The sequence below is a fragment of the Mobula hypostoma genome, chromosome 3 (assembly GCF_963921235.1).
Source record: "Mobula hypostoma chromosome 3, sMobHyp1.1, whole genome shotgun sequence".
NCBI classification, from domain to species: domain Eukaryota; kingdom Metazoa; phylum Chordata; class Chondrichthyes; order Myliobatiformes; family Myliobatidae; genus Mobula; species Mobula hypostoma.
The window spans coordinates 41612559-41629855 of record NC_086099.1 but is presented as its reverse complement, the minus strand read 5'-3'; the positions used below and the strand labels follow the sequence as shown (position 1 = coordinate 41629855).

Sequence of the window (17297 nt, the reverse complement as noted above, 5' to 3'; positions counted from 1 at the left end):
TACAGATCCTGAATTCATTGAAAGTGCCATCACAGGTTGGTAACATCATAAAGCTTTTGGCACATTGGCCTTCATAAATCAAAGTATTGAGTAGCTTGATAGATAGATACATTATTGATCCCATGGAAAATTACAGTGTCACAGTAGCATTACATGTGCGCAGATATACAAATATTAGAAGAAAAGTAAGAAAGAATACAAATAAATTGCCTTAAAAATAAGATGTAGAAGATTTACAAGTCAAAAATTACAAGATCACTTCCCCAGCTATAGGTTGACTCATTATTAAGCCTGATGGTTGAGGGTGAGAATGACCTCACATAGCACTCTACGGAGCAGTGCAGTTGTTTTAGTCTATTACTGAAAGTGCTCCTCTATTCAGCCAAGGTGGTATGCAGGGGGTGAGAGACATTGTCCAGAACTCCTAAGATTTTCTGGAAGGTCCTTTGTTCTACCACAATCTGCATTATGCCCACTTTGACTTCTGTAACAAATCCAGCCTTTCTAATCAGTTTATTGTACTGGTGACAACAGACTGGTAGATCATGTGAAGGTGAGGCCTGCATACTCCAAAGGGACCTCAGTCTCCTCAGGACATAGAGGTGACTCTGGCCCTTCTTGTGTACAGCCTCTGTGTTGGTGCTCTACTCAAGTCTGTCACCCAGGTGCACCGCCAGGTACTTGTAGGTCCTCACCATCAATAGTAACGGAACAGTGCAGGCTTCGTCTTCCTGAAGCTCATCACCATCTCTTTTGTCTTACTAATGTTGAGCTGCAGATGCATCCTCCCATCCTCCCATTATACAACCAACTATTGCTGAGTCATCAGAGAATTTCTGCAGATGACATGACTCAGTGTTGTGTCTAATGTTCAAGGTATACAAGGTAAACAGGAAGGGAGCCAATACAGCCCCCTGTGGGCCCCAAATGCTGCTTATAACCATGTCTGACACACAGCTCTGAAGTTGCACAAACTGTAGTCTGCCAGTCAGGTAGTCCATTGTCCAAGATAACAACGGAAGTGCCAATCTGCACTGAATGGAGCAATGAGGGCTGTATGGTATTGAAGGCACTAGAAAAATCAAAAACATGATTCTCACAGTACTGCCCTGCTTATCCAAATGGGAGTTGGCCATGTTCAGCAGGTAAATGACAGCATTGTCGACTCCAATGCGCTCCTGGAAGGCAAACTGAAGGGGATTGAGGGCTGATCTGACCAGGGTTGGAGGTGATCCAGGATCAGCTAGCTCTGTAGGGTCTTCATGATGTGTGAGTACAGAAGATGGGATGCTATGTTGAAGTTGTGTCGGACATTGGTGAGGCCTAATTTGGAGAAATGTATGCAGTTTTGGTCACCTACGTAGAGGAAAGATGTCAATAAGGTCGAAAGAGTGCAGATAAAATTTACAAGGATGTTGCTGGGTCTGGAGGACCTGGGTTATAAAGAAAGATTGAATAGGTTAGGACTTTATTCTTTAGAACGTAGAAGATTGAGAAGAGATATGATAGAGGTATACAGAATTACAAGGGGTATAGACATGGTAAATGCAAGCAGGCTTTTTCCACTAAGTTTGGATGGGACCACAACTAGAGGTCATGGGTTAAGGGTGAAAGGTGAAAAGTTTAAGGGAAGCATGATGAGAAACGTCTTCACTCAAAGGGTTGTGAGAGTGTGGAATGAGTTGCCAGTGCAAGTAGTGCATGCGAGCTTGATTTCAATGCTTAAGAGAAGTTTGAATAGGTATATGGATGGTAGGGGTATGGAGGGCTATGATCTCGGTGCAGATAAATGGGAGTAGACAGTTTAGATGGCTTGGTACCGACTAGATGGGCTGAAGGGCCAATTTCTGTGCTGTACTTTTCTATGACTCTGTGACTGTGATTCATCACCACTGCCAATTCATGAACCCATTTGTTGCTGACCACAGCCTCAGTTCAGCACAGAGATGAGTAAACCTCGCAGAACTGGGACCTGAACCGGCCAATCAATCCGCCTCTGGCCCTGACACCCTGACCATTGCAATCAGGCCTGACACTAAAGTTGTCTAAATCTCGCTCTGGGCCGCGGGCCCTGCTTCTTCTGTACACTCTGGGTCCCGGGCCCTGCTTCTTCTGTACACCCTGGGTCCCGGGTCCTGCTTCTTCTGTACGCTCTGGGCCCCAGGCCCTGCTTCTGTATGCTCTGGGTCCCGGGTCCTGCTTCTTCTGTATGCTCTGGGCCCCGGGTCCTGCTTCTGTACGCTCTGGGTCCTGGGCCCTGCTTCTGTATGCTCTGGGTCCCGGGCCCTGCTTTTTCTGTACACTCTGGGTCCCAGGCCCTGCTTCTGTACACACTGGGTCCCGGACCCTGCTTCTTCTGTACAGTCTGGGTCCCAGGCCCTGCTTCTGTACGCTCTGGGTCCCAGGCCCTGCTTCTGTACGCTCTGGGTACCAGGCCCTGCTTCTGTACACTCTGGGTCCTGGGCCCTGCTTCTGTACGCTCTGGGTCCTGGGCCCTGCTTCTTCTGTACGCTCTGGGTCCTGAGCCTTGCTTCTGTACACTCTGGGTCCTGGGCCTTATTGCCTCCACTTGCCTTGTCTCGGTTCTGCTACATTGAATCGCCTCCCAGTCCACTCCAGCAATGGCCAAACATTGACTCATTCCCCGCTCTCGTGCCTGGGCCAAGCCCCCTCAATTCGGTCTGTACACATTACGCCACAGTGTTCCTGCACCTCGTGACTTCAATCCAGACTGCAAACCTCCAGGTCATACAGGCGGTTCAACAGCTCAACTCCGAAAGGGAAGTTGCAGGCTATTGATTGCAGTGATCATATCTGAGGAAAAAGTGTGAGTAATACAGTAATTTATAGTTTTGTTTGTTACCTGCGAGTCATCGCTGTGCCATCTGAAACCAGATTCTCTTTAATTATTGGTTCTCATCAGTGTGTTAGTGCATCCAGATCGGCATCTGGTTTTCTGGAAAACATCCTCAGTGGTTGGGGCAGTCCTAAGATCGAAGCCTAGGCCCATATATTGTGGGCATGACAAAAAAAAAATTCTGAAGATTGAATCAGAGCAATACACACAAAATGCTGGAGGAACTTAGCAGGCCAGGCAGCATCTATGGAAAAGTGTACGGTCGACGTTTCGGGTGACAGCTAGGTTTAGACATCAGAGTTTATGGGAATTGTGGGAGAGCATAGGTCTTTAATGTAGAGAATGAAGTTGGCATGTAAAAGTAAAGAGAATCTACCATGGTCATGTTTCCCAGCACTCAGCAGGGATATGATCCAGGAGGCCACCTCTGCACAACACTATAATTGTGGTCCCAGTGAACAATACTGGGATGTGTGATTTGTCCATTGTGATGCAGAAATAGGCCATTCAGCTCATTGGATCCAATCAGGCAGCCAGCAGAACAGTCCAGTCTCCATCCTTTGTGTCACCTTGTGACTGATATTTTCATTGCACATCTCTTAGCTCCCCACTGTTTATTTTGCTGCTTGCTTATGCCAGTAGGTAATTTCAGTAACGTGCCCTTGGGACGCGAGAGGAACCAGTGAACATGTTCTTCGGGAGAACTTGCAAACTCTACACCAGCTGTACCCAAGGTCATGATAAAACCCAAGTCCCTGGAGTCATGAGACATCAGCATTAGATGCTGCACCATGGTGCTGACTAAAAATTTCCAGAACAGTATAACTGGGCATAGAAATGTTTGCAATGTAATTCCACTCCAGTTGTAGTTTTCTAGTGCAGTGAAAAATCAATCAAATCTATTTGTGCAAGATAGAACTTCCATACGAAATTCCTCAATTTTTTTATGGTTGGAAACATTTGGACAAAATTGTGCTGCAATTGACCACCAGCAAGTTTATTTCATCCTTATTTCAAGTTTATTTAGACCACACAGATAGATTTCTCCTCTGCCAAACTTATAATATGGGAACTCATCTAAAATAAAGCATTACCTTAATTCTACTGTAAAAATAATTTAGTGAACTAATAGAGCATGTTTGATATTGGCTCATTCTTAATATGAATTAAGAGGGTTTAAACTAATTTGCAAGGGGGATAGGACCCGGCGCGATAGAGCAGTGAAAGAAGTGCATGGAGTCAAGCCAGATCTAACATATAGAGAGGCTTTGAGGAAAGAGAAACAGAATAAAGGGTGTAAATGTAGTAAGGTAGAAGGGCTAAAGTGCATGTTCTTCAATGCAAGAAGCATCAGGAACAAAGGTGATTAACTGAGAGCTTGGATACATACATGGAATTATGATGTATTGGCCATTACAGAGACTTGGCTGGCACCAGGGCAGGACTGGATTCTCAATATTCCTGGATTTCAGTGCTTTAAAAGGGATAGAAGGGGGGGGAGGGGGTAACATTACTGGTCAGGGATACTATTACAGCTACAGAAAGGGTGGGTAATGTAGCAGGATCCTCTTTTGAGTCAGTATGGGTGGAAGTCAGGAACAGGAAGGGAGCAGTTACTCTATTGGGAGTATTCTGTAGGCCCCCGGTAGCAGCAGAGATACAGAGGAGCAGATTGGGAGGCAGATTTTGGAAAGGTGCAAAATAACAGGGTTGTTTTCATGGGTGACTTTAACTTCCCTAATATTGATTGGCACCTGATTAGTTCCAAGGGTTTAGATGGGGCAGAGTTTGTTAAGTGTGTCCAGGACGGATTCCTGTCACAGTATGTTGACAGGACGACTAGGGGGAATGCCACACAAGATCTAGTATTAGGTAACGAATTGGGACAGGTCACAGATCTCTCAGTGGGTGAGCATCTGGGGGACAGTGACCACTGCTCCCTGACCTTTAGCATTATCATGGAAAAGGATAGAATCAGAGAGGATAGGAAAATTTTTAATTGGGGAAGGGCAAATTATGAGGCTATAAGGCTAGAACTTGCGGGTGTGAATTGGGATGATGTTTTTGCGGGGAAATGTACTATGGACATGTGGTCGATGTTTAGAGATCTCTTGCAGGATGTTAGGGATAAATTTGTCCCGGTGAGGAAGATAAAGAATGGTAGTATGAAGGAACCATGGGTGACAAGTGAGGTGGAAAATCTAGTCAGGTGGAAGAAGGCAGCATACATGAGGCTTAGGAAGCAAGGATCAGATGGGTCTATTGAGGAATATAGGGTGGCAAGAAAGGAGCTTACGAAGGGGCTGAGAAGAGCAAGAAGGGGGCATGAGAAGGCCTTGGCGAGTAGGGTAAAGGAAAACCCCAAGGCATTCTTCAGTTATGTGAAGAACAAAAGGATGACGGGAGTGAAAGTAGGACCGATTAGAGATAAAGGTGAAAAGATATGCCTGGAGGCTGTGGAAGTGAGCGAGGTCCTCAATGAATACTTCTCTTTGATATTCACCAATGAGAGGGAATTTGATGATGATGAGGACAATATGAGTGAGGTTGATGTTCTGGAGCATGTTGATATTACGGGAGAGGAGGTTTTGGAGATATTAAAATACATTAGGACAGGTAAGTCCCCGGGGCCTGACAGAATATTCCCCAGGCTGCTCCACGAGGGGAAGGAAGAGATTACTAAGCCTCTGGCTAGGATCTTTATGTCCTTATTGTCTACTGGAAAGGTACCGGAGGATTGGAAGGAGGCGAATGTTGTTCTCTTGTTCAAAAAAGGTAGTAGGGATAGTCCGGGTAACTATAGACCAGTGAGCCTTACGTCTGTGGTGGGAAAGCTGTTGGAAAAGATTCTTAGAGATAGGATATATGGGCATTTAGAGAATCATGGTCTAATCAAGGACAGTCAGCATGGCTTTGTGAAGGGCAGATCGTGTTTAACAAGCCTGATAGAGTTCTTTGAGGAGGTGACGAGGCATATAGATGAGGGCAGTGTAGTGGATGTGAACTACATGGATTTTAGTAAGGCATTTGACAAGGTTCCACACGGTAGGCTTATTCAGAAAGTCAGAAGGCATGGGATCCAGGGAAGTTTGGTCAGGTGGATTCAGAATTGGCTTGCCTGCAGAAGGCAGAGGGTGGTGGTGGAGGGAGTACATTCGGATTGGAGGATTGTGACTAGTGGTGTCCCACAAGGATCTGTTCTGGGACCTCTGCTTTTTGTGATTTTTATTAACGACCTGGATGTGGGGGGTGGAAGGGTGGGTTGGCAAGTTTGCAGACGACACAAAGATTGGTAGTGTTGTAGATAGTGTAGAGGATTGTAGAAGATTGCAGAGAGACATTGATAGGTTGCAGAAGTGGCAGATGGTGTTCAACCCAGAGAAGTGTGAGATGGTACACTTTGGAAGGACAAACTCCAAGGCAGAGTACAAAGTAAATGGCAGGATACTTGGTAGTGTGGAGGAGCAGAGGGATCTGGATGTACATGTCCACAGATCCCTGAAAGTTGCTCACAGGTAGATAGGGTAGTTAAGAAAGCTTATGGGGTGTTAGCTTTCATAAGTGGAGGGATAGAGTTTAAGAGTGGCGATGTAATGATGCAGCTCTATAAAACTCTGGTTAGGCCACACTTGGAGTATTGTGTCCAGTTCTGGTTGCCTCACTACGGGAAGGATGTGGAAGCATTGGAAAGGGTACAGAGGAGATTTACCAGGATGCTGCTTGGTTTAGAGAGTATGCAGTATGATCAGAGATTAAGGGAGCTAGGGCTTTACTCTTTGGAGAGAAGCAGGATGAGAGGAGACATGATAGAGATATACAAGATATTAAGAGCAATAGATAAAGTGGATAGCCAGCATCTCTTCCCCAGGGCACCACTGCTCAATACAAGAGGACATGGCTTTAAGGTAAGGGGTGGGAATTTCAAGGGGGATATTAGAGGAAGGTTTTTTACTCAGAGAGTGGTTGGTGCGTGGAATACACTGCCTGAGTCAGTGGTGGAGGCAGATACACTAGTGAAATTTAAGAGACTGCTGGACAAGTATATGGAACAATTTAATGTGGGGAGTTATATGGGAGGCAGGGTTTGAGGGTCGGCACAACAATATGGGCCGAAGGGCCTGTACTGTACTGTTCTATGTGTTCTATAAAATCTCAGTGATAAAACGCAACAGAATTTGGCATAAGAGACAATTACATCCTTTGGCAACTCCGATATACTTGATGAAAACAAGCCGCTATGCTACTGAGCACTACGGTATGGTAGTGGTTAGCGCGATGCCATTACAGCTCGAGGCGTTCCGGAGTTCCATACCGGTGCCATTCTGTAAGGAGTCTTTGTATGTCCACCCCATGGAATGTGTGTGTGTTTCCCCATATGCTTGGGTTTCTTCCCACAGTCCAAAGAAGTACCAGCTGGATTAATCGGTCATTGTAAATTGCCCTGTGATTATGTTGGGGTTAATTAGGGTTGTGGGGTTGCTGAGACAGTATTTCTTTGAAGGGTTGGAAGGGTTACTCCATGCTGCAAATAAGTAAGTAAAACAGTGATTTTGTCAGTAAATTACTTAATCTGGAGTTGCACACAATCTGCTGGAGGAAGTCCAGTGGGTCGAGCGCACCAATGTTGAATGGTTGACGTCCTGCACCAGGACTGTACTTACTTGCCTGTACCACCAGATGGAAGTATTTTTGCACTGAATGACCGATTGGTATAGTTGAAGTGAAGGCAAGGAAAGTGATAATGGCTCTGGATGTAAACCGTACAGCAAATTAGGAAAAGGCTATCCTTGTTCCACGCTTGTTCCTATGCCCGTAATGGTGCCGAAAAAAGTAAAACATTGTTCGGTAGAGAATTTTTATTTAGCATTGGGTAGTATCCCATTAATCAGATCTTCTGCTCATCCGGGTGGGTGTTGATGAAAAGAGAATGGTTTTATCACTTGTTTCACACTATTACATACCTGTTGATAGCTATGAACTTTAGAGTCTTAATTTCATTTAAAAGGACACACACTATAAATAACTTGGTTGTCAGGATGTTTTGCTCCCTCTAATTGTCCTCAGTGATGGAAATCAGCTGTAGATGTTTGTGGCTTTACTTGTGTTGTTGTTAGATATTGCATAAGCTAATTAATCAATTAACAGTCCCAAGGAGCAGATCAACAAACACTAAGGCCTCCCATGATACAAAGCCTGCAAATTCACCAGTCCTGCTTTTAGAGAGGATATTATGTATATAATGACCAGTAATTTGCTAAAAAGAAAAGTAGGATGTTTATTATTAATGAAGGATTCATTAACCAATTCAAAGACCTAAAATACAGTAAAAGGTGCAAATTGATAAGAGGGTTACCTCGAAAATATGTGATTGCAAATAAAGAGGGCAGAATGTCAAAACCAGCAGAGATGCTGGCAAAGTGACATTATGTGTCATTTCAACAAAGGTCATATTTTGGACTTGTGTGGGTGTAACAGGGTTGAGGGGTTGGAATGGTCAGATGGAGGTTTGGATGAGCACCAAACATGTTGGCTGCTGATTTTCACAATAACTGGCTGCCCATAATAAATGGCAAAAAAACAAATCGGGTTTGAAGAGGAGGAGGTCTCATGGAGCTTGTAGGAAGCTGGAGAGAATTTGTGACTCAGAGAACACAAAGACTGCTGCCTCCCTTTAGCAAGGCCCTTTGATCGGGCATGCCTAGAAAAATTAGATTTTAATAATGCTTCACCAGGCTGAGAGCCTATTTAACTCAATCCTTTGCTGACCTTCTATCCAGGATCCAACCACTTCTACCCATTGAGCTCATCCTTTTGCTCTTCCCCACCTCGAGGAACGTGGTGGTGTGAACTGCAAGCAGTAGAGGCAGATGTAGATGCAATATTTAAAGGCCTTCAGCAATTACCCCAGTGGGGAAGACCTAAAGGGGTATGAGCCTAATAAAGTCAAATGGGATTAGCATAGATCAGCACCATGCTCGGCATAGTCAAGATGGCCTCGTGGAGCCTGTTTCTATATAGTACATTGGCTAACCCATTCTTATCCCTAATTCCACACCTTAAACTCTGAACACCAGCATCAAAGTATCAATGGTGGCATCTGCTTCCCGGCCATGGGTCGTCAATTTCAGGCCCAGCAAAAGCTCCCACTTACATGTCCTGATCAAGCCCTTGTTACAAAACCAAATTCCCTCCTCAGCATTGATTGAGCTCTGAATGACTCAACTCCCTGTCCTTCAAACCAGGCCAGGCCCCACCTGACCTAAGCAACAGTCCTCTCTTTCTCCACTCTGACGTGGATGTGCTTTGGGTTGTGGGATCCATATTTTCATTGTACACCAAATGTAGTCCTCCAACCTTTGGACTAAGATGGTAGCCCCCCCCCCCATTTGCTGCAGAGAATTGGACTTTTGAATTTTAGAGTTTCTTTGACTCAAGATGTTTATCTAACTTGACTCTGGATCGTTGCAAATATACTTAGTTTGTCAACTCTATTTTCAGGTGCCATGTCAGGTGGATTTAATTTTCAAGTTACGGATGGAGTGAACTTTGCTCCTCGACAAATCTTTACCATTATGGCAGCGGCATTGGTGATGAACATGGAGACAAATAATCTTTTACAAGTCTTTCCAGGTAAGCTGTTAGTTCCTGGATTCTGTGTTTTTTTTTATTACTTTATACATTTTAAGGTACTTCAAGAAATGAAATTGCCTGTCATCAACAAAGACGGTTTGTTTTCAAGTGTTTTTAAATGAAAAGCTATACTATTATTTATGAATTGCATCTCCATACCGTTGTTAGCCCAGGTACATTCATCTGTACTTTTGTGGCACTTTTCTTCAAAGAACAAATAAAAACAATAACTTATACCTACTGTACTTCAAATAAAAAAATGCATGATAGCCATACAGCAAGCAAAATCTGTCTCTCTGGAAAGGAATGAGTTATTATTGACACTGCTTTCTTGAGGACAGCAGATGGGAGAATGATAGAGGTGGGTGGGATGGGCAGATGTTCGCATGAAAATAAAAGTAGAACTTAAGGTAGGTCAACATTTCGCACTCAGGCAACATCCCAATTAGGACAGGCTGTCTAACTTTTATTGTTTTTCTCAAGTGCTTTCACCTGTATTTCAAGGCCTGTGCCTTTTGTGAACTCAACGTGTGCAATTAAAATCCCTGTATCTGATATCAGTTATCTCTGTACGCCAAATGGCATTGCTTCACATGTCCATTCGTCTCCCTATGTCTGGGATCAGGCTTTGTTTTTTATTTAAAAAAACTCCTGTGTAGTGCCTTAAGCATTTAAAGATGATCCCTAATGCTATATCTCAAACTTAGTATCAAATTCGCTGGATCTGGTCTCTGCCCAGTCAAGAGTAGTATAATAAATTCAGCATTTTTCAGTATTTCAGAATCAAAGTCCTGGCTTACTTCTGATATGTTAGTTCACTTCGAAACCCTTGACAAGTTAACATTGGAACTAGAAAGAAGATCTATTCTAACGACTGATGTTGTGGGTGGTGGGTAAAAGTCTAAGAGCAATTTTTACAGATAAATTTTCCACCTGGAAGGATTGTGTTTATCATCAGTGAATGCAAAGACTCAATTAATCTTATAATGTCTATCTAGTTCATGTTTTTTTGATATTACACAATCTTTTGCTTATTCTCTCTCACTTTGCTACCTTAACCCTCTGTATTTCCGATGATACCAATAGTATTAGATTCTTAAATATAAAACTGAGGAAGTACAATAAGGAACTCACCATGTGCCTGCCTCACAATGTAATCAATTCATAGCTGATCTTTTACCTCATTTCCTCTTTCTTGCACTATCCGCATATCCCTTACTTAATATTTAAAATTCGATCTCTAGTTTGAATATACGCCCAGAGTTGATTGAAAGCTTCCAGCTCCAACATGCAAGTATCATCAGCAAATTTGTCTGGTTTCACCACTTGGATGCAATGGCCAAGAAAACACACCAATGCCTGGACTTCTTCAGAAGGTGAAGGAAATTTGGAATGTATCTGATGATTCTTACTTCTATAGAAAGTACCCAAATTGAATGCATCACAGTGTGGCAGCTGCTGTGCCCAAGACGGCAAAAAATTGCCATTCTCCCTTCTGTTGCACTGTCTAACGGAAGCAACGAACATAACAAAGGGTTCTGTCCACCCTGGGCATTTGCTTTTCTCCCTTTTCCCGTTGGATAGATGTCAAAGCTCAAGCAAGTACTACCAGACCCTGTTATTAGACACTTGAACAGACCGTTTGTATGTTAAAAGATGAAGTCTTGAACTCTCGGTCTTCCAATTTACCTTGTTATAGTGTCACTCTCTTTGTCTACCTGCACTGCACATTCTTCCAATTTACCTCGTTGTAGTGTCACTCTCTTTGTCTACCTGCACTGCACATTCTTCCAATTTACCTCGTTGTAGTGTCACTCTCTTTGTCTACCTGCACTGCACCTTCTTCTGCAACTGTAACACTATATGTTCTGCATTCTGTTTTCATTTTACTGCCTTGATGCACTTGTAGCATGATCTGTCCAGATGTCTCACAAAATAAAAACATTTCACTGTAGCATCGGAACAGCCAGTACTGTACTTGCTGAATGAACCTTCCCAGACCTCTTTGGTATAGAATTCCATTGATTTATGACCCTCTTGCTTCCTGTCTCTATCCTGAATAGCCATCCTTCACTCTGAAACTGTGACTCCCTAGCTCAAGATAGTCCATCCTGAGAAATGTATTATAAACCCACTGACTCTCACAGCTACCTGGTCTATACCTCCTCCCACCCTGTCACTTGTAAAAATGCCATCCCCTTCTCTCAATTCCTCCATCTCCGCCACATCTGCTCTCAGGATGAGGCTTTTCATTCCAGAATGAAGGAAATATTCTCCTTCTTCAAGGAAAGGGGCATTGCTTCCTCCACCATCAATGCTGCCCTCAACCACATCTCTTCCATTTCACACACATCTACTCTCAGCCCATTCTCCCGCCACCCCACCAAGGATAGGGTTCCTCTTGTCCTCTCCTCACCTACCACACTACCGGCCTCCGGGTCCAACATATAATTCTCTGTAACTTCCACCACCTCCAACGGGATCCCACCACCAAGCACTTCTTTCCCTCCCCCTCCCCCCACTTTCTGCTTTCTGCAGGAATCGTGCCCTATGGGATTCATCCCTCCCCACTGATCTCCCGTCACTTACCCTTGCAAGTGGAACAAGTGCTACACCTCCTCCCTCACTACCATTCAGAGCCCCAAAAATTCCTTCCAGGTGAGGCGACACTCCACCTGTGAGTTTGTTGGGGTCCAGTGCTCTCGGTGTGGCCTCTTATATATCAGTGAGACCCAGCGTAGATTAGGACACTACCTCGCCAAGCACCTAGAATCCATCCACCAGAAAAAGTGAGAACTCCCAGTGGCCATCCATTTTAATTCCACTTCCCGTTCCCATTCCATCATGTCACTCTGTGGCTTCCTCTACTGTCGTCATGAGGCCTCACTCAGGTTGTAGGAACAGCACCTTGTATTTCATCTGGGTAGCCTCCAACCTGATGGCATGAACATCGATTTCTCGAACTTCCAGTTATGCCCACCCCCCTCCTTCACCATTCCTCATTTGCTTTTCCCTCTCTCACCTTATCTCCTTGCCTGCCCATCACCTCCCTCTGGTGCTCCTCCTCCCCCCTTTCTTTTTTCCATGGTCTTCTGTCCTCTCCTGTCAGATTTCCCCCTTCTCATAATACGTTGGACCCTATTATTCTCCGTAACTTCCACCACCTCCAACGGGATCCAACCACTAAGCACATTTTTCCCTCCCCACCCCCCCCCCCCGGCTTTCCACAGGGATCGCTCCCTACATGACTCGCTTGTCCATTCGTCCCCCCCATCCCTCCCCACTGATCCACTGATCTCCCTCCTGGCACTTATCCTTGTAAGCAGAACATGCCCTTACACTTCCTCTCTTACCACCATTCAGGGCCCCAGACAGTCCTTCCAGGTGAGGCGACACTTCACCTGTGAGTCGGCTGGGGTGATATACTGTGTCCGGTGCTCCCGATGTGGCCTTTTATATATTGGCGAGACCTGACACAGACTGGGAGATCGTTCTGTTGAACGCCTACGCTCTGTCCGCCAGAGAAAGCAGGATCTCCCAGTGGCCACACATTTTAATTCCACATCCCATTCCCATTCTGATATGTCTATCCACGGCCTCCTCTACTGTAAAGATGAAGCCACACTCAGGTTGGAGGAACAACACCTTATATTCCGTCTGGGTAGCCTCCAACCTGATGGCATGAACACTGACTTCTCTAACTTCCGCTAATGTCCCACCTCCCCCTCGTACCCCATCCGTTATTTATTTATATACACACATTCTTTCTCTCTCTCTCCTTTTTTTCCCTCTGTCCCTCTGACTATACCCCTTGCCCATCCTCTAGGTTTCCCCCCCTCCCCTCCTTCTCCCTGGGCCTCCTGTCCCATGATTCTCTCATATCCCTTCCGCCAATCACCTGTCCAGCTCTTGGCTCCATCCCTCCCCCTCCTGTCTTCTCCTGTCATTTTGGATCTCCCCCTCCCCCTCCCACTTTCAAATCTCTTACTAGCTCTTCCTTCAGTTAGTCCTGACGAAGGGTCTCGGCCCGAAATGTCGACTGCACCTCTTCCTAGAGATGCTGCCTGGCCTGCTGCGTTCACCAGCAACTTTGAAAGAAGTAGAGGTGCTGCCATGTTTTCTTTATAATTGCACTTGCGTGCTGGTCCAGGACAGATCCTCTGAAATGATAACACTGAGGAATTTTAAGTTGCTGACTCTCTCCATCTCTGATCTTCCAATGAGGATTGGCTCACGTACCTCTGGTTTCCTCCTCCTGATGTCAATAATCAGCTCCTTGGTCTTGCTGACATTCAGTAAGAGGCCGTCGTTATGGCACCAGTCAGGCCAGATTTTCAGTCTCCCTCCTAGATGCTGATTCAAGGCCACCTTTGATTTGGCCAATGACAGTGGTGTCAGCTGCAAATTTAAATGTGGCGTTGGAGCTGTGCTTAGCCTCACAGTCATAAGTAAAGGGAGTAGAGTAGGAGGCTAAGCACATAGCCATGTGGTACACCTGTGCTGATGGAGATTGTGGAGGAGATGTTGTTGCCAATCCAAACTTACTGGGGTCTGCAAGTGAGGAAATCAAGGATCCAATTTCTCAAGGAGGTGTTGACAACAAGCTTATTAATTAGTTAGTTTTGAGGGGATGATAATGTTGAATGTTGTGCTGTAGTCGATAAAGAGCATCCTGCGGTATGCATCTTGCTAACTAGATATTCCAGGGTTGAGTGAAGAGCCAATGAAATAACATGTGCTGTGAACCTGGTAAGCAAATTGGAGTGATTCCAAGTTGCTTCTCAGGCAGGAGTTGATATGTTTCATCACCAACTTCTCAAAGTACTTCATCACAGTGAATTTAAGAGCTACTAGATGATACTCATTGCTGGGCGCCTGTGTTTCATGATTGCTGATGGTAATTGGGTAGAGACATCTTCAAACAAGCCTGATTGAAGCCCCCAACCATGATTTGAAGTGAATTGGTGTGGGTTGCTTCTTCTTTGCTTATGGAAGTATTCAATATCTCGAGTGCCTGGTTACCATTGGCTTTTAGTGGTATGTAAACTGCATTCTTGGTAAGTAGAATTATCGGCACTTTATCATTAGATGTTCCTGGTCAGAAGAACAAGAATGAGAAAAATCAGACGCATTTGCGCACCACAGAGAACCTGTCTTTTGCCTTCTCTGAATCAGCAATTTGGTCCATCCTGTGTGTTAGAGAAACCTCTGGGTTTGATCGCTGAATCCAGCATGTTCAGAGTGAGCCATGTCTCTGTGAAACAGGGAACACATCAATTCATCATTTCCCTCTAGTACAGCAATGTTGCCTTTGGGTCCTCAATCATGTTTTCCAGTGACTGTACATTTGCTAACATCATGCTGGGTAGAGGGGTCTCATTCCTCTGTGTTTCATCCTGGCTTGGAGCCCTCCCCACTTCCCTCTCTTCCAGCTATCACAATGTATCCTTATCCACTTAAAGGTGCCATACCTGCATGCTTGAGGGTTAAATCTGCTGAGTTCTTTTGAAGATCTTGAAACCACTAGTTCATTAAGACAGTTGAAAGTATGCTGCTTAAAGGGAAATTACACGCTGCAGATTGCAGTGAGAATAATTAAAGAAGTATATTTAGAAGTTTTATAAGCAGCCTGAAGCACATTGCCGTATTTCACCAGTGCTATCTCTGATTATGCTGACTGCTTTAATGAAGCAGTGGGTAGTCCAGACAGAATTCACAGAGGGCAGGCTGGTTTCTGTGATATGCTAAGCTATGTCCCTGACTCTCTGTAGTTTGTCACTCAGATTTAAAGTACTTACTAACTGATAATTGGATTGTAGACTCAGTGGCCACTTTATTATGTACCTCCTGCACCTAATAAAGTAGCCATTGAGTGTCCTTTATTGCTGTAACCCATCCACTTCAAAGTGCGACATGTTGCTCAGAGATGTTGTTCTGTATACCACTGTTGTAATGCATGGTTATTTGAGTTACTCTTGCCTTCTTGTCATCTTGAAACTGTCCGGCCATTCTTCTCTGACCTCTTTCATTAGCAAGGTGTTTTCACCCACTGAGCTGCTGATCACTGGATGTCTCTTTGTTTTTCACACCATTCTCTGGAAATGCTAGTGACTGTTGTGTAAAAATTCCAGGAGATCAGCCGTTTCTGAGATACTCAAACCACCCCATCTGACACCAACAATCATTCCACGGTCGAAGTCATTTAGATCACATTTGTGCCCGTTTTGGTGTTTGAACTGAACAGCAGCTGAACCTCTTGACCATGTCTGCATGCTTTTACGCATTGAGTTACTACCACATGATTGACTGATTGGATACTTGCATTAGGTATACAGCTGTACCTAATAAAGACCATAAGATCATAAGACAAAGGAGCAGAAGTAGGCCATTTGGCCCATCGAGTCTGTTCCGCCATTTTATCATGAGCTGATCCATTTTCTCCTATTTAGTCCCACTCCCCCGCCTTCTCACCATAACCTTTGATGCCCTGGCTACTCAAATACCTATCAATCTCTGCCTTAAATACACCCAATGACTTGGCCTCCACTGCTGCCCGTGGCAACAAATTCCATAGATTCACCAGCCTCTGACTAAAAAAATGTCTTCACATTTCTGTTCTGAATGGGCGCCCTTCAATCCTTAAGTCATGCCCTCTCGTACTAGACTCCCCCATCATGGGAAACAACTTTGCCACATCCACTCTGTCCATGCCTTTTAACATTCGAAATGTTTCTATGAGGTCTCCCCTCATTCTTCTAAACTCCAAGGAATACAGTCCAAGAGCGGACAAACGTTCCTCATATGTTAACCCTCTCATTCCCGGAATCATTCTAGTGAATCTTCTCTGTACCCTCTCCAATGTCAGCACATCCTTTCTTAAATAAGGAGATCAAAACTGCCCACAGTACTCCAAGTGAGGTCTCACCAGCGCCTTATAGAGCCTCAACATCACATCCATGCTCCTATACTCTATTCCTCTTGAAATGAATGCCAACATTGCATTTGCCTTCTTCACTACCGACTCAACCTGGAGGTTAACTTTAAGGGTATCCTGTACAAGGACTCCCAAGTCCCGTTGCATCTCAGAACTTTGAATTCTTTCCCCATTTAAATAATAGTCTGCCCGTTTATTTTTTCTGCCAAAGTGCATAACCATACACTTTCCAACATTGTACTTCATTTGCCACTTCTCTGCCCATTCTTCCAATCTATCCAAGTCTCTCTGCAGACTCTCCGTTTCCTCAGCACTACCGGCCCCTCCATCTATCTTCGTATAATCAGCAAACAAAGCCATCTATTCCATAATCCAAATCGTTGATGTACAATGTAAAAAGAAGCGGCCCCAACATTGATCCCCGTGGAACACCACTGGTAACCGGCAGCCAACCAGAATAGGATCCCTTTATTCCCATTCTCTGTTTCCTGCCAATCAGCCAATGCTCTATCCACGTATGTAACTTTCCCGTAATTCCATGGGCTCTTATCTTGTTAAGTAGCCTCATGTGTGGCACCTTGTCAAAGGCCTTCTGAAAATCCAAATATACAACATCCACTGCATCTCCCTTGTCTTGCCTACTGGTAATTTCCTCAAAAAATTGTAATAGGTTTGTCAGGCAAGATTTTCCTTTAAGGAATCCATGCTGAGTTCTGCCTATCTTGTCATATGCCTCCAGGTACTCTGTAACCTCATCCTTGACAATCGACTCCAACAACTTCCCAACCACCGATGTCGAGCTAACAGGTCTATAATTTCCTTTTTGCTTCCTCGCCCCCTTCCTAAATAGCAGAGTGACATTTGCAATCTTCCAGT

General features: G+C 44.6%; 1 protein-coding gene across 1 annotated transcript in view; it reads left to right on the top strand.

Annotated features, from left to right (window-relative positions):
• cspg4ba (chondroitin sulfate proteoglycan 4ba) overlaps window positions 1-17297 on the top strand; it is a 103809-nt gene that overhangs the window by 45222 nt on the left and 41290 nt on the right. Inside the window, exon 7 of the mRNA XM_063042922.1 lies at window positions 9356-9487. Within this exon, the coding sequence (XP_062898992.1) occupies window positions 9356-9487 (132 nt within the window). The remainder of the gene's footprint in view (window positions 1-9355; window positions 9488-17297) is intronic.